Source organism: Lissotriton vulgaris, chromosome 5, assembly GCF_964263255.1.
Source record: "Lissotriton vulgaris chromosome 5, aLisVul1.2, whole genome shotgun sequence".
NCBI lineage: Eukaryota > Metazoa > Chordata > Amphibia > Caudata > Salamandridae > Lissotriton > Lissotriton vulgaris.
The window spans coordinates 296565920-296588398 of record NC_141693.1 but is presented as its reverse complement, the minus strand read 5'-3'; the positions used below and the strand labels follow the sequence as shown (position 1 = coordinate 296588398).

The following is a 22479-nucleotide window of genomic DNA, read 5'->3' as shown; positions in this document are numbered from 1 at the left end:
AACTAGCCGTCCTGTCCTCTTGTCAGAGCCATCTGCAAGCGCCATGAGACTCTCCGGGTGTGATTTGTGCACTATACAAATGCCCCTGACTTGACATGACTTGACTTGATTTGCACAGAGGGCAGCTCCTGCCCTCTTTAGCACCATGGCATTGGACACTCCCTCCTCTTCAGCCACCATAGGAGGTGAGAACATGCCAGTATCTGGGGAAGTATCCAGACCACTGGCCTCCCAAAGTTCCCCATTCCAGTACAAATTCTCCTCTAAGACTTCCTGGTTCTCAAGAGGGTCCCCAGACCTTTCCCATTCTCTCCTGAGCCTAGCATGTCTTCCAAGTGCTCAGGCGACAACATAGAACTTCTTGGTTCTGTCGACGTTGGAATCGGCGTTGATTGAAGCGGTTCCGGCTCAGTATCATTGGGGATGAGAATGGGGCTTGCGCCACCGACCGGCATCAGTGACTTTGCAGGCACCAACTCCGGGCTCGACACTGGGATGGTCACGTTGGCACGACTAGGGTCGAACCAGATCCGAGATAGGATCCCTGAGGCCTTACCGGCCTTGTAGCTGGAGTCCACTCGGTAGAACCCAATGGTGCTCCTTCCGACCCCACGGGGCCTGAAGGGTCTTCAGCTGGGCCGTTCTGCTCAAATACGTAGCACATGGCCTCGTAAAATTATTTTATTTGAGCGGGAGTCACTCCAGCTCCTGGAAAGGGGGGGGGAGGTGTGAAGTCGACTCTGGCTACGACTCCGCAGAACCGTGCCTAGCACATCTGAGCTCTTGCCTATTTCGACAACAGACGCCAGTTGTAGTAAAGACAAAGTCCGCTTGGACTTCGTTTTGTGCCTCTTCCCAGGGTGTCCAGAGGGCCTTGAATGAAAGGAAGATGATCTAGGGCACCTGGAGCGGTCAGCAACCTCCTCTTCTTCAAACGGAACCGTGACCTCCTTGGAGTCTCACTTGACTGTGTCGACTGCCGGGCCGCGAGTAACTTAATTACACGCGCCCTCAAGGTCTTCGGAGCCATCGCCAGACAGTCCGAACACGACTTCGTATTGTGGTTGCACTCGAGAAACCAAAAGACATACGCGGTGGGGATCGGTAACCGGCATCATACGGGAACAAGTCACACATGGTTTGAAACAGGTCTTCCTCGAAGACATCCCTCACACACAAAGTCGATTCCACAAATTTTTCGACAAAAGTCGAGAAAAAGCCTACCAGAAAGCGGAAGAGGGCTAGCTCTTCCAGGATCGGAGCTTAACTGGCACAGAAAGAAAAGAACGGACGTCTGCAGGCCTGGGTCATGCCTATATAGGCACTGTAACGTCATAACCGACGCTACCGACGAAGTCATGTGGAGCCGAATGGAGCCAGCCGACTTCGCACGCAAAGGGTATTGCTCAACAAAAGTTTCCAGATCCAGCCTGATGCCTGGGAAATTCAAAGGTAAGGAATCTGCAGCTAGAAGTCTCTTTCAGATTTATTTTCTCTTAAATATTTTTTATTGCGTTTGCTGTGCAGTGCACTTGATCGGTATCATATCTATGTGTTGCTAGCCTATGTATGATTTCCTGTATGGAATATTCATAGATCATATCCGCAATACAATTATGTCCAGTTTCAGAAATCCTCCAATGGGGACATTTTTAACAGTTGCTGGAGGGCGGCAACAGTGGGCTTCCAAAATGGAACTGGCAGCTATTGTTTTTTGGTGTAGTTAAGTTAGGAGTTTTTTTTGTTGTCAGCACATATTGTGAGGTCCAGGAAGACCACTTGACGACATGAGATAGAAGACATGAGCCAGATGTTTATGGTATTTTGAATGAAGTGGGCAAACTATTGTTCAAGTACATTCGGTTCTCCTTGATATATAGAGATATAGATATATAAATCTATATAATATCCTCAATGTATCGAAACCAGAATATCACAAAGTATATTGTGTAAAAATGCATCATCCCCTAGTTGATTCACGATTAAAAAATACTTGCGTGTGGCGGAGCAAATTTTCTATCACCAGCTATCTTTTCTATTTGAAGTTTAAGTTATTTATTGAATGAAAAAAAACGCTATTACAAAGACAACAATCTAACATATCAAATATAATTTTGCTCAAGTTCTAATAGTGAGCACATCATGTTACCAGTGCTTCCTGATAGCCAGTGAGCATGCCTTATGGAAGCATGAAGACTTGTGACATCAAAAGACTGAGGCAAATAGTCTGGTTGCCATTACATATCTTCCAGCTTCATTTGTATGTTTATTGTATCCCTGATGAGGGCTAGTAAGACTTTTCATGAAGGTCTGGAGATGTTAGTCCATTTATTTGTCAGAAGGCATACTAATGCACCTGCTGAGATAGATTCTCTAGGGGGAGTAACAGTATAATTTACCTCCTGTTAACACGACACCAACCTCCTTACCTGAATTACTAAACATTCATTGAATGTAAAACAACTGACTTCATACAATAACCACTGACTTCATACAATAACCACTATCTTATCATCACCATGGGTTCCTCATATTCTAAGATCTTGGACCTACCCCGAAATTATTACTAGAACCCATTCCAGGGTTTCATGTGCTTGAAGCACTAAATCCCTTTGTCTTTTGCCATTCTTCTGGTGAAATCGCAATATGTAGAGTGCACACTCTATAGCAGGTGGATTGGAATCCTTGTTCTTAATGGAATAACACTACACATGTTACATGCTACAAGACAGGGCAACAGAAGCGGATAGGATGAACATGTCCAATTTGGTGTTAAAACAAAACTCTGGGTGCTCCTTTAATATGATACTCAACCACCCTAATCGACTTGGCAAACATGTAACTTTTTGTGACACATTTGACTTTATCCCAATACTGGATAGCGAATCACCACCATTCCTCCGATTTCAGCACATATCTAGATAGCGATGTTACTCAGGACGTATTTAGACTAACCCCAAAGGGAGGCATAACAGAATATTCTGCTCAATCCACGAGGAACCTTCAGACATTCCCTTACTTGAATTGTTGGTACGTATGGACCATACACTTATCTCTCTTCTCATTATCATGCTCTGTTTTCACCCACTTAACCTTCACTTGTTTTCTTACACAAACTAATTCTCAAACTCCAAAGACCGGTCCATCGGGATACACAGGCATCTTCGCAGGTAAAATTACAGGATAATCAGTAACCCCACCTTTTCCCTACAACTAAAACCAGGCCTTTATATACCAAAGTTACAACTAGAAATTGCAGACATATTCAGCAATCAATACTCCTTGGACTGCCACCTTTCTTATTAGGAAGGGAAGTAAACTTAATTGCACATTTACCTCGTTTTATAATGAAGTACCGACTAGCAGTTAGGCTCATTGATGTGATAATTTGGAAAGACTAAAGGTGCACTCACCTCCTGCCACTGTAGACCCCCCTCCACTTCTATTCACTATTTGAGAACTATATCTCTTTCGCAACTATTGTATTCCCTGTTGTAGTGTCACAAATCAGTGTGACTCACTTTGTTGTTCATCACTCATTAAACTTCATAAAGTTTTTTTCAATTCTTTACACTAATAGCTACCATAAAAAATATATCTCGCTTTGAAAAAACCCTATGATTACCAGCTGTACAAGGTCGAATCAAGTGTGGACTGTGGAAAAATCCTGTGCTTTTGTGTAAATAACAAGGCAGAATGAACTTTAAACGATTAAATCAATTCACAGAAACGCATATAAGTCAACGTATCAACTGAGACTAATATTACGACGTTTTAATCAATGTATTTGCGAATTTGATTAATTAGGTTATATTTCATGTTAATGATGTAAACTTCTGTGAAACGTGTATTTAGATAAATGTTGAGTACAAGCAAACTCCCACAAATCTAACGTATTTCACTTTTACGGGTCAGCAATCCTAATTTCTGTCTCCTGTGTGTAAGATTTCTCACACACATTCAATTTCTATACAACAAAGGTCACTGGAGTGGTTCTATGGCTTCAGGGGGCCTAACTGCAGCATTTATAGAGCTCCTTGAACAGTACAAAATCCCCCTGCAAGATAGGTCTCTTCTGGGGTGTGAGAGGGTCATGTAAAGAAGTCAAACACCCATATTGAGACAAAATGTTTATTGAGCAAGAAATTGTGTGTTCAGACAGTATCTCTGGGAATTGATGATGGATGTTGGTATGCAATGGAGCTGACTCAGATACTCAATCATGGTAATATGACTAGATGCGCTCATGGCTGAATGGGATCAACACCAGGCTAGATGATGATGTGAAGAACCGGGATTAGTTCAGAGCTCGAAGACTATGCTGTGCACAGGTTGGCTCAAGAGCGCAGAGATAAGGCAATGCATGGATCAGGTCATGGTCACAGAGGATAACCTGCGGTTTCAGTGGCAGTGATACCCACTGGGGACTGCTAAGCAAACCGTGATGGGTTTCGCTCTGGGGCTCAATAATGGCACTAGGCTCTGGAGTCAGCCCAGAGGTTCCGTAATATTCCTGTGCAATTGGTGGGCTCAGAGAGCAGTGATGGTGCCAAGCACTGAGGCTGGTTCATGAGTTGTTAAGATATCATAAGCAGAGGCTTAGTGGCAGTGCTGTGCAGTAGCATGAGTGCAAGAGCTTGCAATGGTGTCATTAATGGAAGTCAGCTTAGTGGCTTGGTAATGATGCTCTGCACCAAGGGTCTGCATCACATATGATTAAGGTACTGTGCAACAGGGACGGCTACACAGCAGGACTGGCTCATGGGCTCAGTGATGATGCTGTACTCGAAGATGTGAACTTTCATCAGCACATGTCTAGATTATAGTGCTAACTCCTGGGTTAAGTACATGGGCTCCCTATAATGCCGTATCCACAGGACGGTTCGATGATGGCGTTGTGCATGGGGTTTTCCGCACACGTTGATGAGGGCACTATATAGACTGAGGGTGATTTAAGGTTAGATGAAGGTGTCAAAGTACAGTAGAGAAAAAGAGCAAACTACTTACCCTCGCTTACTGGTGTTGGCCCAGTCGAAGGCCTTGTGCATGGCGGTCACACCCTCCCGCCCCATGGGGGCGACATCCCCACCAGTCATGATGGCGTAATCCATGCCAGAATGCATGGCTAGTTTCTGAGAAGACATAAAAAATACATGTTTTCATCAAGACAAATGTAGCTATACGTATAAACGTGGACGATGGTAACAAGCAGCATCCATTAACCTTGTATTTTATTATGCAGGACTCGATTCCCATGCGGGTGTGTGAATTATAGTGTTCCTAAAACCACTCTATGCATAGGGTCACCAGATTTTGAGAAGGAAAAAGTGGGACAGACCAGACATAAAAGTAGGACTAACGCCTTTTAGCCATACTCTTATGCCTGGCCTGATTTTGTGTAGACTTGTAAAAACATATATATATATATATATATATATATATATATATATATATATATACATATACATATACATATACATATACACACACATATTTGCCGTCGATAAAGGCACTTACTGCAAAGACCCATGGCGTCCGTGATTCTTTCTATGCTACACATTTACAAGCTACCCATAAATAAGTTAGCTATCCCCGAGCACCTCTGCCCTCCGTCCCCACTGTCTCCCTATCTGCGGCAGCATGCATGCATACTGCGCTGCCTGGAAGAAAAAAACTATTTACTTAACGAGAGCATACCTTTCAATTCTCCTTTCAGGATGAACTCACCTTTGTTAAAAACGGGACATGTGTTTAAAATTAAGGAAATCGTCGGGACAGTCCTTCGGAGACCGGGACTGTCCAGGGAATTCCGGGACGCCGGGCCACGCTATCTATGTATAGAACTGCGGGTCGGACCTTCTGTTACAGCAGCGCAAGCTTCCCTGGCAAATCCATACCCAGTGCCCATCATGTTCAGAGGAGGAACTGTCGCAGTTGAGGCTCCCTGACTAGTTGGTACTTGGCAACTCTGCTAAAATGGACAACTATCTGTCTGAATGTCGATTCATTTTGTTCTCTTCGCACCCAGGTTCAGTTTCGATCTGGCGACCCTTAGGTGAAAGGTTCTGTGACCCTGAACACATCTGCTGAGGCCTGTTTTCGGACCAGGCTGTAACCGTATTCAATGCTGAGGATGGTAGTAGAGTTACTGTTCATCTGGTCAAAGCATTTTTTAACCGAAACGAAACTGCCGAAAGGCCATTTGGGGTTTCCAGTTCATTTGCTATAAATCCGTGGAAGGGACCTTAAACATTAAATATGACCGGGAACCCCAATGAACGCTAAGCCGGACTGTCACAAGCCTAGCGGTGGCGGTCGCCGTTCTGAGGAGCGGCTGCAGGAAATGGACGGCGGTACACAGCTGAATCATTCATTTCAAAATGGAGAGGAATCCCTTGATCGGGCCTCGCCGCCAGTCTCATTTAAGTGAATCGACACAGGGCTTTCTAGAAGATCGACTGCACGTAAATGTTTAAAAGCTTGACACCAGCCGACGAGGCCTCGTGAAAGTAATAGCCTCGCACAGCGCCGTTGGGGGGAGCATGGGAAGATGCCCGCAAACCCCAGGGAGAAAAAAGTTATTAATTCCGCCCGCTGTCTGGGGCGCGCTGCTCGTCTTTCAGGCTGGGGTACAGGATGAGCGACCGGGATGAGCGGCCGAGTGACAGACGGCGGGGCTTCCAGAAACAGACAGCCCCTCTCTTTCGACAGCCTTTTTTTGCTGTTTTTTTTAGCGCGAACTAGAACATAAGGTATTGTGTGCTTTACGAGTACCATTTACATTACTCAAGGACGCAGGTTAAGTGATTTGCCCTGAATCACATTATGTTGACTCGAACCTGAACCCGAGGCTCGGCAGCGCTGGGCGTTAGCCCAGAGCGTCAGAACAGATGGTGGCAGTGTGGGTATATACCCCACCCCCCCTTCCGATTTTGGAGTGTGGGTAATATAGGGGACAATGCCCTGGCACACCCCATCATTTTGAAATAGACACTGGAAATTAAACAGCGACTGTCAGAGCACGTCTGAAGCCATGCTTCATATCACGGATGTCCATGAAGAGAAGATACCTGAGGAGTAAACTCTGTGGGGCCAGTTTTACCTCTTAGTTGTGTTTGCTGTCCATGAAGTGTTGAACCTCTCCTAAACGGCAGGGCTTGTCAATCGAGGCGAGCAAGCAGAGTAAAGGGAATGAGGAGATATTCATTGATGGTAATGTTCCTTATGGCTTCATGGACTTGAGAAAAAGAAGGGGTTTAGGAGAGGCTCAACACCTCAAAGAGCCCAATTAAATTGCAAAAATAAAAAGTCTTAGAGCCCCAAATTCAATAAGAAACTGTAACAGGTACAGGTACCCGGAGAGGAGGGTGGACGCATGTGGATCTACAGCTCTACATGCTAAGAACAGATGCTTACTGGATAAGTAACATTATCCTTTTGAGGCATGTGAGCTGTAGATCACATGCTTTGCATAGACTATACAGCAGTATTCTGCCAAAGCAGTGGCTAACCTGTAGCTGTTGCAGTTGTCCGAAAGTCTGTTAGAAGAACTGCCTGGCCTACTTCAGCTTCTTGTCTCGCTAACAAATCTACACTGTAGTGCTTGGTGAATGTGTGCGGTGTAGACCATGATGAAGCTTTACAGATGTCAGCTATGGGAATTTTCCCTCCCGCTGTCTGTCTACCTCCCTCTGTCTGTCTGGCCTCCCTCTGTCTGTCTGGCCTCCCTCTGTCTGTCTGTCTGTCTGGCCTCCCTCTGTCTGTCTGTCTGTCTGGCCTCCCTCTGTCTGTCTGTCTGTCTGGCCTCCCTCTGTCTGTCTGTCTGTCTGGCCTCCCTCTGTCTGTCTGTCTGGCCTCCCTCTGTCTGGCATCCCTCTGTCTGGCCTCCCTCTGTCTGGCCTCCCTCTGTCTCGCTCACCCCTCTGTCTCGCTCACCCCTCTGTCTCGCTCACCCCTCTGTCTCGCTCACCCCTCTGTCTCGCTCCCTCTATCTTGCTCCCTCTGTCACCCTCCTCCCTCTGTCTCGCTTCCTCTGTCTCGCTCGCCCTCCTCCCTCTGTCTCGCTCCCTCTGTCGCCCTCCTCCCTCTGTCTCGCTCCCTCTGTCGCCCTCCTCCCTCTGTCTGTCTCCCTCTCTATGTCTCCCTCTGTTTCCGCCCCTCTGTCTCCCTCTCTAGGTCTCCCTCTGTTTCTGTCCCTCTGTCTCCCTCCCTCTCTGTCGCCCTCTCTCCCTCTGTCGCCCTCTCTCCCTCTGTCGCCCTCTCTCCCTCTGTCGCCCTCTCTCCCTCTCTGTTGCCCTCTCTCCCTCTCTGTTGCCCTCTCTCCCTCTCTGTTGCCCTCCCTTCCTCTCTGTCGCCCTCCCTCCCTGTCGCCCTCTGTCTGCCTGTCACCTCACCCCAGCTTACAGGGCCCACACACAGCAGCACCCGAGTACTTCGAAGGTCTTTAAAAGACCATTTACTTGTTAATGTGGCTTTGTTGTGAATCGCCCGGCCACCATAGAGCAGAGTGTCTCGGAGTCTGCGCTGCTGCACCATACTCTGAGACTCTTTCAAAGGAATGCCTCTTAATTAGCAGCATTTATGTGCCAAGTGCCCTTGATACCGGTGTCATCCCGCGACACACCCTCCATTTGTAGGAGACACAGTACTGTGTCGGGACACACAGTTTGGAAAGCTCTGATCTAAAGTGTGTAGAGCCAGCTCAGCCACTGAATCCGGTTGTGGTAAGAACACAGGCAACTCTACAGATTGATTGATGTGAAAGGCAGATACCACTTTGGGTAGGAATTTGGGGTTAGTGCGAATACCACTTTGTTTTTGTGTAGTTGGAAAAATGGTTCCTCTATGGTTAGTGCCTGAAGCACACCCACTCTCCTCAGCGGCGTAATAGCAATAAGGAAAGCAACTTTCCAAGCGAGAAATCGCAGCTCACATTTATGCAAGTCTCGTAGGGTGGACCCATTAGTCTAGTAAGGACAATGTTAAGATTCCACATCGGAGCAGGTGGTAGTCTTGGTGGAATAACTCTTGAGTTCTTCCATAAAGGCCTTGATAACAGGTACTCTGAAAAGAGACAGATGTGGTCTATTTTGAAGGTATGCAGCTATTGCAGGGAGATGTAAGTGTATGGATGTGTAAGCTAATCCTGACTGCTGCAAAGTGTAGTAAGTAACAAATGATATTTTGAATGGAAGCATCTAAGGGGTTGATATGGTTGTTATTACAATATATAACAAACCGCTTCCATTTAGCTGCATAGCATGCCCTTGTAGTAGGTCTTCAGGCCTCTTTAATGATGTTCATACAGTCTGGTGGAAGGTTCAGATAACCAAACTCTATGATTTCAGGTGCCAGATTGCTAGGTTGAGTTCCTTGGTATCTGGGTACCTCATCTCTCAATGGCTCTGTGCGAGGAGACTGGGTGTGAGATGTAATTTCTGATGAGGAACAACTGAGAGCTCCAACAGGGTAGTGAACCAAGGTTGACGTGCCCATGTGGGAGCTACTAGAATCAGTGTGAGGTATGTTTGTCTGATCTTCTGAACCATTAGCAGAATGAGTGGGAGAGGCGGAAAAGTGTAAGCAAATATCACTGAACAGTTAATCCACAGTAAACAACACAAATGCCAGTGCTGGACTCAAATTAACCCCTTCGATGCTGATGACGGAACGGTTCCGTCATCAGCGTCGGTTGAGCTGTGCTGATGACGGAACCGTTCCGTCATGACTCCGCCCGCGCAAGGCGGAGTCAGCATGGGCGGGGAATTCGCGCCGCACGGATGCGGATAACACCTTTTATGTCAAACAATGGTACGAATAAAACATACCAATACGCTTTTACTTACGTCACTAGTTTATTTTAGTCATTTATAGTCACTAGTTCAAATATTTTCATTCTTTTTCAAAGACAGTATTTTTGTGCATATATACATTATATACAAGTACATACAATTTTCCTAGTTACACACAAATTTTTACAAATTTACAAAATAACATCACATCCACATAATCCTTTCTCTCTCCAGGCATTCGACTTACATACACACTCATACACTCTAAACCTCTTGAAATGTAGTCCTTTATCAAAAAATTACTTCCTCATCTAGAGTCATAAATCATGTTTGTCTAATCATGGAATTAATATAGTGAAGACAAGATCAGTCAGGGTTTAATCCTATCTTATCCTAATATAGTTCTTAAACTGTTAACCAATGACAAAGAGCCAGAAGTGGTCAACGCGTTTCGAATCCCCTATTGTGGGATTCTCCTCAGGACCAAAAGGTTTCTTTTTACTCCTGTAAAATTAGTATCTCGTGTGGGTAGTGGAGTGGTTATTTCGATTATTCTGGTCAACCTTGTGACTGAACTGGAGGTTCAAGGTTTTCAACTATGTCGGCCTCCGCCGAGGCTCGATGTTAATACCACTGTATCAATCTGCGGGGAGACTTGTCGCTTATTCCTCATGTAAATTCGTGTGAGACGGCGTCTCGGTTCATTCTCTCCCTTCGAGTTAACTCGAAGGGAGAGAATGAGAATAAAGTTGAAAATCGGGAACCTCCGGTTCAGTCACAACGTTGACCAGGATAATCGAAATAACCACCCCACTACCCACACAAGATACTAATTTTACAGGAGTAAAAAGAAACTTTTTGGTCCTGAGGAGAATCCCACAATAGGGGATTCGAAACACGTCGACCACTTCTGGCTCTTTGTCATTGGTTAACAGTTTAAGAACTATGTTAGGATAAGATAGGATTAAACCCTGACTGATCTTGTCTTCACTATATTAATTCCATGATTTAACAAACATGATTTATGACTCTAGATGAGGAAGTAATTTTTGATAAAGGGCTACATTTCAAGAGGTTTAGAGTGTATGAGTGTGTATGTAAGTCGAATGCCTGGAGAGAGAAAGGATTATGTGGATGTGATGTTATTTTGTAAATTTGTAAAATCTTTTGTGTAACTAGGAAAATTGTATGTACTTGTATATAATGTATATATGCACAAAAATACTGTCTTTGAAAAAGAATGAAAATATTTGAACTAGTGACTATAAATGACTAAAATAAACTAGTGAGGTAAGTAAAAGCGTATTGGTATGTTTTATTCCTACCATTGTTTGACATAAAAGGTGTTAATTTGAGTCCAGCACTGGCATTTGTGTTGCTGTTTACATTTATTTGACTTAGCTTTGCTGGTTAGGAGTCTAGACCCTGTGTTGTTGCTCAGTTAATCCACAGAGCATTGCCTTTGGACAATGAGTGTGGACATGTGGAGGCGGAGTTTGGGCCTTTTGCGTTTTGGTGTGTGGCAAACAGATCTATCTGTGGAAACCCCCATATTTGAAAGAATGGGAGGAGAACCTGAGGGTGAAGTTCCCACTCATGAATCTTTTGTCTCTGCCTGCTGAGAAGGTCTGTGATTTGATTGTTTACTCCGGGACGTGTTCTGCTAGGAGATAAAGTTTGTGATGTATGACCCACTTCCAAATGGCTTGTGCAAGGCGTGACACCTGGAGAGTGTGTGTCCCTCCCTATTTCTGAATGTAATACATGGCTGTCATGTTGTCGGTGTGGGCCAGGACAGTTTTGCCTGCAAGGTGAGTCTGGAAGGCTTTGAGCGCTAGAAATCCTGCTAGCAGCTCTAGATGATTTATATGAAGTTGCTGTTGCTTTTGACTCCACAAGCCTTGAACTGTGTGAGTTTGGAGATGAGCTCCCCAAATTATTAGCGATGCATCTGCTGTTAGCATGGTCTATGGAACTGGGTCGATGAAGGGCCACCCTTTGGATAAGTTTTGTGCATTCCACCACTGCAGAGAGCGATGGGTACGGCGTCTACCAACACTAGATCTGACAATTGACCCTGAGACTGATTCCACTGATGTGCTAAGCATTCTTGAAGGGGACGCATTTGAAGTCTTGGGAAAATATCATGATTCAAGATGCCATCATTCCCAGTAGCTGTATATATACTCGAGCTGGTAGTGACTGGTTGGGCTGAAACTGAGATTAGAGCTTGAATATTGCAGATTCTGGCGGCATTGGGACAGGCTAGAGCTTTTTGAGTATTGAAAGTGGCTCCCAAATACGTTTGTGTGTTGGAGAATTGGAGATGGGACTTCAACACATTTACTGTGAACCCCAGAACATGCAGTAATTGTAGTGTTATTTGAGTGTGCTGGAGACACTTTGGGTAAGAGCTGGCTTTGACGAGCCAGTCGTCCAAGTATGGGAAGACATGAATATGCTGCCTTTGCAGATGAGCAGCGATTACTGCCAGGCATTTGGTGAATACTCTGGGAGCAGTGGTGACTGAATGGAAGCACTTTGAACTGGTAGTGTTGTCCTTCCACAACAAACCTGAGATGTTTGTGATGAGCGGGATATATTGGAATATGGAAGTATGCGTCCTTTAAGTCTAGAGTAGACAGAATGTCACTTTGCTGTAGGAGTGGAAGCACTTGTTGAAGAGTGACCATATGGTAGTGTTTTAAGTGAATATATTAATTTAGCTCCCTGAGGTCTAATATAGGCCTGAGAGTGCCATCCTTTTTGGGTATAAGAAAGTATATGGAGTACACGCCTGATCCTTGATATTGTAACGGTACAGACACTATAGCTCCCGTTTGCAGAAGACAGTGAACCTCCTGTTTGAGGGGGGTGTAGATGCTCTGGTGGCCCTTTGTGTGAAAGTGGAGGAATGTTTGGGGGATTGTTGGTAAGTTCCAGGCAATAACCAGATTGGATAATTCCTAGAACCCATCTGTTTGAAGTTATTGTATGCCAGATGGGGAGAAATTAAGAGAGATGTCCCCCGACAGGAGTGGACTGATCGGGGTAAGGGGAGGCAAGTCACTGTTTGTTTATTGAGTGGGAGGTGCGAGGTGTGGAACCTTTTCCTCTTCCCTTGCCATTATTGCCTCTAAATCCGCTTTGAAAGTATCCTCTTGAAGAGAATGACTAACTGTTGCCTTTATACGATGTAGAGGTGTTATCTGTAGATATGTTCTTTGAGCCTCCCCTGTAGAAGGAGCGACAAAAAGAACCCCTATTGGATGGGGACTGTAGGGCTCCCATAGATTTTGCAACGTCTGTGTCCTTTTTCATCTTCTCTAAGGAAGTGTCTATAACAGGACCAGAGAGATGCTCTTTATCAAAAGGTAAGTTTAATATAGAAGCCTGTACTTCAGGTTTAAACCCTGAAATTCAAAACCAGGTGTGTCTTCCTAGCAAAATACTGGAATACTGCAATTACACGATCTGTAGTGTCAGCTGCATCTAAAGCACATCTAATATATGTGTTTGAAATGAGCTTTCCTTCCTGAAGTAGGTCGTGTGCCTTAGACTTACGTTCATCAGGTAGAATTTGGAGCAATTGTTCCAATTCGTATTAGTGCGCTCTGTCGTATCAAGCCAAGAGAGCCTGGGTATAGGCAATATGCCAGTGATTTGCTGCCTGTGCAGCTATTCTCTTGCCTGAAGCATCTATTAGTTTAGTTTCCTTGTCTGGAGGAGGAGCATCCCCCAATGTTTGTGAATTTGCCAGTTTACGGGCATTAGAAACCACTAAGGAATCTAATGGTAACTGACCCTTGATGTAAACTGGATCTGATGGTGCAGATTTATACTTTTTATCGAGCCTTGGTGTAAGAATTCATGCGCGAACAAGATCTTTAAAGATGTTGTTGCATTTCTTAGCAACCCTTAAGCATAGGCAGTGTGTGAGTGGATCTCTGAGATGAGCTTAATGTCTCAAAGAGAAACTCCTCTTCAAGTGACTCATTATGAAGCTGAACTCCATGATATAAGCTGCCCTATTTATTAGTTGTATGTACCATACATTATCGTCAGGCAGAGAGGGTTTTGTAGGGTATACATCTGGATCTGTGTTATAATTGTACCATGGATCAGGGCTATTATCATCTATCCCGTCGCAGTCATCTTGCTTGTCAGATGTTTGTGGTCGTGGTGAATTTGTAGGTGTTATTAACAAATTTGGGTTAGGTGGGGAAGGAGGTGTAAGAGGAGGAGAGGGGTTAGTGCCAACATGTTTTCTCTTAAGAGGGGTGTGGTAAGTGTCCTCTGTTTCGAGTTTTGAAGGCAATTTTGAGTGAATATGTCCAGTTTTGGGATTCATGACCAGTTCCTTCTTTTTCGGGTCCGTGTTAGAAGGCGAGACGCCGGCACGAGGCTCCTTTGATGCAGTAGGAGCAGTTTTATCTTTCGGTACCAATATTTTTGGAACAGAGGCTTTCGGCGCCGAAGTATTCGGATTCGAAGCAGGCCTCGGTACTGAGGGAGTTGACGCCGAAACGTGTTTCGGTTTCGATGAGATTGTTTGAGCTCGGGGCCCGAATGCGGCTGACTCCATCCTGAGCCGGAAGGCTTTGATGTTTGTTTCAGTGCTGAAGGCAGAAGAGGAACCAGGGCCTTTTTCTTGGCTAGAGATGGTGTTTGGGGCAGGGGAGGATCGTTACTCACGATACGCTGACCCTGTGGAATCTCTTCATCCATGTCAGAATCGCTTCTGACATGGAAATTAACTCCTCTTATTCCCCGGCTCCTTGCGCATCGTAGAAGTCTTGTTCAGAATCTTCTGAGAAGAGATCCGGAATGGAGCCGCTGTGTTGATGTTGCATTTCGTAACGTCGAGCCCGACGGTCACGGAGCATTTTCTTGGATCGGAACGATTTGCACGTGTCGCAGTCATGTTAGTCGTGCTCTGGGGAGAGGGACATGTTGCACACTTCATGCAAGTCAGTGTGCAGGTACTTGGGGTGGTACCCAGGGCAGAATTTAAATGGAGTCCATTCCATCGACTGCGAGGTGGTCCGATGGGTTTCCACGAAGTTTCAGAACGAAAGTGATTTTTCTGCAAACGATACAGGGAGAATGGGAAACATGATCGAATAATAATACAGTCGAGGGTAAAGGAATTGGGCAAAGAGGGGAACCAGAGGAACGGTGTCGAACCTGAACGCAGCAAAACACGTCCGAACCTGATGGCGGAAAAAAACTATCTATAATGGAGTTGATGCCCATGCGCACTATCACCAAAAGGAGGAATCAGCTACCTTGTAACCAGAAAGACGTTTTGAAGAAAAACAAAGTGCAAACATCCGGACCCAACACTAGAAGGCAGGAGTATGCAAAGCATGTGATCTACAGCTCACATCAATCAATCAATCAGCAAATTTGTATAGCGCGCTACTCACCCGCTAGTGTCTCAAGGCGCTGGGGGAGGGGGAGTCGCTATTGCTCGAACAGCCAGGTGTTGAGTTGTTTCCTGAAGGAGAGATGGTCCGGGTCAGCCGTAGGTGGGTGGGGAGGGAGTTCCATGTCTTGGCCGCCAGGTAGGAGAAGGATCTTCCTCCTGTAGTGGTTCTGCGAATTCGTGGGACGGTGGTGAGGGCGAGGCTGGCGGATCGGAGCTGGCAGGTGGGTGTGTAGAATGCGAGTCGGCTGTTGAGGTACTTGGGGCCCATGTCGTGGAGAGCCTTGTGTGCGTGGGTGAGGAGTCTGAACGTGATCCTCTTGCTGACAGGGAGCCAGTGCAGGTCTCTCAGATGGGCAGAGATATGGCCGTGAAGGGGGATGTCCAGGATGAGTCGTGCAGAAGCATTCTGTATGCGCTGGAGTCTTTTCTGGAGTTTGGCTGTTGTTCCAGCGTAGAGGGTGTTCCCATAGTCCAGTCGGCTGGTGATAAGGGCCTGGGTGAACGTCTTCCTGGTTTCGGTGGGGATCCACCGGAAGATCTTTCGGAGTATACTCAGGGTGTTGAAACAGGATGACGAGACGGCGTTGACTTGCTTGCTCATCGTGAGGGAGGAGTCCAGGATGAAGCCCAGGTTGCGTGCATGGCCCGTTGGCTGGAGGCGGTGCCCAGGGCAGGGGGCCACCAGGAGTCGTCCCAGGCAGAGGGAGTTGGTCCCCGGATGAGGACTTCCGTCTTGTCTGAGTTCAGTTTCAGACGGCTGAGCTTCATCCATTCCGAGACGTCTTTCAGTCCTTCCTGGAGGCTGGCTTTGGTGGTGGCGGGGTCGTTGGAGAGGGAGAGGATCAGCTGGGTGTCGTCGGAGATGATGTTTAGGTTGTGTTGGTGTGCAATGGCTGCAAGGGGGCTCCTGTAGACGTTGAAGAGGGAAGGGCTGAGCGAGGATCCTTGCGGAACGCCGCAGATGACTTCGGTGGCCGAGGATCGGAATGGGGAGGCAGACTCTCTGGGTTTTTCCGGTGAGAAACGAGATGATCCACTCCAAGGCCGTTCCTTGGATTCCAGTGTTGCTGAGACGCTGTATCAGGGTGCGGTGGCATACTGTGTCGAAGGCTGCTGAGAGGTCCAGGAGGATGAGGGCAGCTGTTTCCCCGTTGTCGAGCAGGGACCTGATGTCGTCGGTAGCTGCAATGAGGGCGGTCTCGGTGCTGTGGTTAGCTCGGAAACCGGACTGCGAGGGGTCGAGGGATCCGGTTGTCTCGAGGAAGGCGGAGAGTTGTTTGTTGATGGTCTTCTCGATGACTTTGGCAGGAAAAGGGAGGAGCGAGATGGGGCGGAAGTTCTTGAGGTCCGTGGGGTCCGTGGTGGGTTTCTTCAGGAGGGCGCTGAGCTTGGCATGTTTCCAGCTCTCCGGGAAGGTGGCGGATGCGAAGGAGCTGTTAATGGTGTCCCGGAGTTGGGGTGTGATGATGGAGTCGGCTTTGTTGAAGATGTGGTATGGAAAGGGGTCGGTTGGGGAGCCGGAGTGGATGGTGTTCATCGTGCGGGTGGTGTCTTCGGTGCTGACCGGGGTCCAGGTGCAGAGGGTGGCGGTGGGGGGCTCTGGTTCGGTGGTTGGGTGCGTAGTCTGTGCGCCGAAGCTGTTGTGTATGTCGGCGATCTTGCGGTGAAAGAACGAGGCGAGTGAGTCGCAGAGGTCTTGCGAGGGTGTGATGTCGTTGTTGCAGGCGCTGGGGTTGCAGAGCTCTTTTAAACAATGCTGAAGAGTTCCTTGCTGTTGTGGGTGTTGTTGTCCAGACGGTCTTTGAATGTTGTCCTTTTGGTGGTGCGGATCAGCTGGTGGTGTTTGCGGGTGGCATTCTTGAGGGCTGTCATGTTCTCTGTTGTCTGGTCGTGGCGCCAGGCTTTCTCAAGGGTGCGGCAGGTTTTCTTGGAGTTTTTGAGGTCGTTGGTGAACCACGAGGCTTTTTTGCTGCCGGGTCTGCTGGGAGGGTTCTTCAGTGGCGCGAGGTCATCGGCGCAGTTGGTGAGCCACTGTGTGAGGTTGCGGGCTGCTTTGTTGGGGTCCGTGTTGGTGGAAGGGTTCTGGCTGAGGGAGGTGGTGAGTTGGTCGGCGGTGATCTTGCTCCAGCTTCTGCGGGGAACCTGTTGCGGGTGCACATGCCTCAAACATGTGAGTTACAAACCACAAAACAATGCTAAGCAAATGGATGCAATGCATTCCCAAGGAAGCTTGCTGATTGTTTGAGATGTCTTTATTAACAAGACAGCTGCGCTGTCTGGTAGGCTTCGACCTAAAAAGCACACCTTTACATCTTATGACTACACACTTGGCTATACAATGTCAGCTTGGTATTAGTTGTGAGATGAGTATTAGTTGTACTCCAGATACTATAACTAAGTGAATACAAATAATTGAATAACTTCACAAAGTAAAACAGAAGAGCAAAGGAAGTAACACTAAAGTCTCGGCAATATATGCAATCCTGGATTCAAATCATGGTTTCCCCATTTGACTAAGTGGATTGATCCACGACCCATCGCTTTACTTAACTGGATCGACTTACTTAATCATCCATTTTGAGAGGAAAATTCAGTACAGGATTTGTAGTCTACAAAAGTCTCGCTTATGTATTGTTACTGTAAAGTAATCTTACTTAAACTTTAATAAATATGACAGCTATAAAAAGAGGCTCAACCTGAAAAACCTATGGGTCTGACTTCTGATTCATGTATCAGGAAAGGAGCTGTGGTCTCAAATTAATGAGAGTACCTGCTCAAGGCGTCATCCAGAAGATGGTTGCCCCTGTGTTAGCAAAATAAACACCCGTGTTGGATTCCCATCAATATCATGTATGACCAATATTCTCATGTGGTCCTCCGTCCTGGGTACAGTGTCTCTAGATCATTGAGACCAAGTAGTACCGTCTGTGGACACATGGTTTACACATGCCAACACAAGGAACAATCATAAGGATCTGGTCAGACGGGTAGGTGCAGTGCAACAAAGAAAAGTGTGTGAAAAGTTAAAATAGGATAGAGAATCTCATTCCAACTTTATTCTACCAAGACCTCTTCCTAATTAAAAACTAAGAACAGCGCAAAACTATACTACTGCAGTTTAACAAATATCTGCATAGGGGCCGACATGTTTCTGCCTAAGCGGGAATATGACCCTAGGCTTTCATCAGGGCCTCTGTTCTCTCAATAGTGCGACTGCAAAAATGTGTAGGTGCAAAACTCAAAACACTAATTATGTGATATTCCAGTAAAGGATATGAGTCTCCAAATACAGGGGGAGGCCTCCCCCTGTCTCAGCTATTGCCAGAGACAACGCCGGACAGAGCGGGGTCTCACTACGCCTGAGCCAGGACCAGGATGAGGTGAGGTCTCTTCCCCGGGCACCCTGGATCTACTAAATTTACCAGGTGTCATGGAGGAGTGAAGCCACAGTATTTGGAGATTCTCTATCCTATTTTAACTTTTCACACACTTTTCTCAGCCTATTCTGGTATACAGGGGATACAACCTATGCGTGGTCTTTAAATATCCCTTAGGCCCTCCCCAATGATGTGTTTATAGCTATAAAAAGAGAACACAGCAAATTTATACAATCTGAGTTACCCATGGCAACGTCAGAGCATGGCGTATTTTTGAATGCTTGCACCATAGTACCATGATCAGGTACCACAAGGCTTAAAGGATCCCCAGAGGATTAAGGATACCACTAAAACCTTCTTTATGTAAGAACATACAGAAATTTAAGGACCGATGGTTTGCAATTTTAAGTAAGTGCTCATCGGATTTAATTTTACAAATCATTGAGGACCTTTCAAATATTTTGGTAGGACTAGCTAAAAAAATCTCAAATGTCAAGACTGAACTCGAAAAAACCATGACAGCTGAAGAGCTCACTAAAACATTGGAGGAAATCAACATTCAAATTGCCAAACATTCTGCAGAAGTTAATGAACGTAAAATACGCAAATTTCGTACGGACACCATTGATTATTTGATGGGGAAGTCTACTCGTGGGCAAATATCTACGCCAAGCGGAGGCAAAATAAACCCTACACCCAGACCACAGATACCTAATCTTCAGATATTGACACCACAGGTCAGTCAAGAAGAACAGACAGAATCGAAAGAGCACCAACTGTCACTACAACATTAAGCTCATCAGGTTCAGCATCAACATCTGGATTAAGCACAGTTACAGTTGGAAAGCTTTTTTTAGGGGGAGGCCGAGAAGAACAGGACGACCCAGGAGGAGTAAAAGAAAAAGGCAACGACAAAGACAAGGATCAACCACAGACATGCACAGTAACTGCGAAGAAGGACAAAGACAAGAAAGGGAATCAATAGACAACCTAGTCCTCAACATTTCAGATGACCAATTCAGTGAGATTGAAGTAAAAACATTACAAAAGGGAACCTCTTATGTACCTACCAATGGCACCATCACCCTAGAACTCAGTATCAGTTTCTTCAAACTTATGAGGAAACTCAGATTACGCCACTTTTTTGAAAACATTATGGAAACAACCAAAGTCAAAGAGGATGATCCACTAAAAGGATTACAAGTGAAAAGTACATACATGGCCATAAAAGTCTAGACACGTTTGAGTCTTTAGTTAAGAACAATATAGCCAAACTTAACTGCCAGAGAAAGTCCAAACACAACAACCTCATGGCTAAAGAATTGGGTATAGTGAAAGCAATATCATCAAGGACTGACATCAAGTGCACGAAAGCGGATAAAGGGGTTGCGCTAGTTATCTTCAATACCAGCTATTACAATGAGCAAGTAATGATACATCTACAATGAGCAAGTAATGATACATCTACAAGATTCTGACACTTACATGAAACTGGATTCAAACCACACGGAACAATAAATGGGAATTTTGCAAACCATCGTCCAAAGAATTGTTGATGAAGGGGTTATTAATGAGAAGGTCAGAAAATACCTATTACAACCCAATCCAAGCAGTCCAACATTATTTATGGTACCGAAAATACACAAAAATCCGGTCACTCCACCGTATCGACCGATAGTCATCACTCAAGGAAGCTTACATGAACCAGTGGGGAAGTTTTTAGACCGTCACTTACAACCATGTGTCAAGGCCATGAGATCATTCATAAAAGACACCACTGATTTCTTATACAAGCTTAACCAAATCACTTTCACAGAGGAAGAAGAAATTCTACTGTGTACAGTGGATGTTAATTCGCTTTACACATCTATCCCTCACCAATCAGGAATAGAAGCAGTTGAACATGCTTTGTTACACATGGATTATGAACAATGTCTAAAGATCTTGCTCATGAAGCATATGGAATTTACCCTACTACATAGTTATTTCAAGTGGAAAGAGGATTGGTTCTAACAAAAAACTGATATTTCCATGGGAAACAGTGCCGCTCCGGCATACGCCAACATCGTTTCGAAGAAGACTACATCATAACAGTACATCCATAAACATCTCATTTGAAATTGTATCTACGATTTATAGAGGATATCTTCATCCTTTGGAAAGGTCCAGCAACTAGTCTATTAGAACAACTGCACAAACTTAATCAAATTGACAATCGCATACAATTTACTTTTGAAACACAGCAACAATCCATCACATTTTTGGATGTAAGAATAACAAAGACAATAAATGGCTTTGAAACAGATCTATACAGAAAGGACACAGATAGAAACAATATCCTTCACTATCAAAGCTTCCACCCACAACCCCTTAAACAACACTTGCCACACACACAGCTGTTAAGAGTAAAAAAGATTGTTTCCAACCCAGTGAAAGCGGCTGAATAACTGGAAAAGATGACACAGAGATTTAAAGCACGTGGATATCCTGACCAGTACTACAACAAGCGAGGGACAGTTGTTCACTCAAAAGCAGAGAAGAATTACTTGGAATAAAAAAAAAAAAGCATCAAGGACCAATTCACTGTTGTCTCCAAATTTTCAACAATGAGTGCATTGTACAAAGGAATAATCAAAAAACCTTGGCAAATACTTAGGCTGGAACAGGATTTCAACCACATTTTTGATCATGATCCGATCTTCGCTTACAGCAGAAGTAAAAACATTGGCGAAAGATTAAAACACCCTGGTCAAACACCTTTGGAGGTTTCATTCAAAGGCACAATTCCTTGCTGGAATTGCAATAATTGAAATAGCTTTATTAAAAGGAGCATAAATCGCTCATCCCATGAAGGGACACAAGATCAAAATAAAGGTGACAGCCACATGTGACACGTCGAATGTGATTTACATGGTAAAGTGCCTTTGCGGAAAAGTTTATATTGGACAAACCGAAAGGAAAATAAAAATACGGTTAAATGAGCACAAATCCAACATCAGAACCAAACAAATGAAATCAACTGTTTGCCCAACATTTCCTGGAAGCCGGACACAACATCAGCCAATTAAAATATTGTGTATTGGAAATAATTGACAGGCAAGAGAAGATCACAATTTTTTGTTACAACGTGAAAATCATTAGATCACCCTTTTGAATTCTATGAAGCCTTTCGGCATGAATGATCGTATGGAGTTTTCATGTTACCTCAAACAACAAACCTAGACTATATTTGGACTGTTCAGATTATCTTTACACCTTTATAACAATGATGACTAGCTTTAGTTTAATAGTTTCTAACCAGACGTTTCATTATCAAATGTGGTTTTTTGAATGTTTAATAGTTTTAATATTTTTACTGATTCACCAAACATTCATCAAGTGTTTAATATTTATATCCCTCCTGACATAACGCTTGACAGAATAGTTTCTACTTTGAATCTTCACTTTGAATTTTTATTGACTTCGTCGTAGTCATACGCCTTCTACCAACAGTTTTTTATGTTTACTATTGCAACTCACGCACGGCATAAGAACCGCCCACCATCCAGCGTTAGTAATACTGCACCTGGATGCACCGTGAGAGACTGAATCTCAGCCGGAAGACGCTCAGCGTCTTTTCACTCTTCACACTCGGTAAGCACAGACTAAGAAAGATTGTTTTAAATGTAGCCATTTAACTTGCATGCTGCACGTATTTCGATTAAACAGCACCGGCACCTCGAGTGTGTATCTCTTCGTTTATACCTTTTTCAATCGGTGGGACTAACACCGTTGATGCTAACTCCGGTCGATACGTTTAACCCCTTCAATGCTCATGACGGAGCGGTTCCGTCATGAGCGCCGGTTGGGCTGTGCTCATGACGGAACCGTAGAGAATTAG

At 45.1% G+C, this 22479-nt stretch overlaps 1 protein-coding gene across 1 annotated transcript in view; it reads right to left on the bottom strand.

The window, feature by feature from the left end:
- LOC147710752 (ATPase family AAA domain-containing protein 3-A) overlaps positions 1-22479 on the bottom strand; it is a 554267-nt gene that overhangs the window by 259077 nt on the left and 272711 nt on the right. The window contains exon 11 of the mRNA XM_086921474.1: positions 5008-5132. Coding sequence (XP_086777600.1) covers positions 5008-5132 — 125 coding nt within the window. The remainder of the gene's footprint in view (positions 1-5007; positions 5133-22479) is intronic.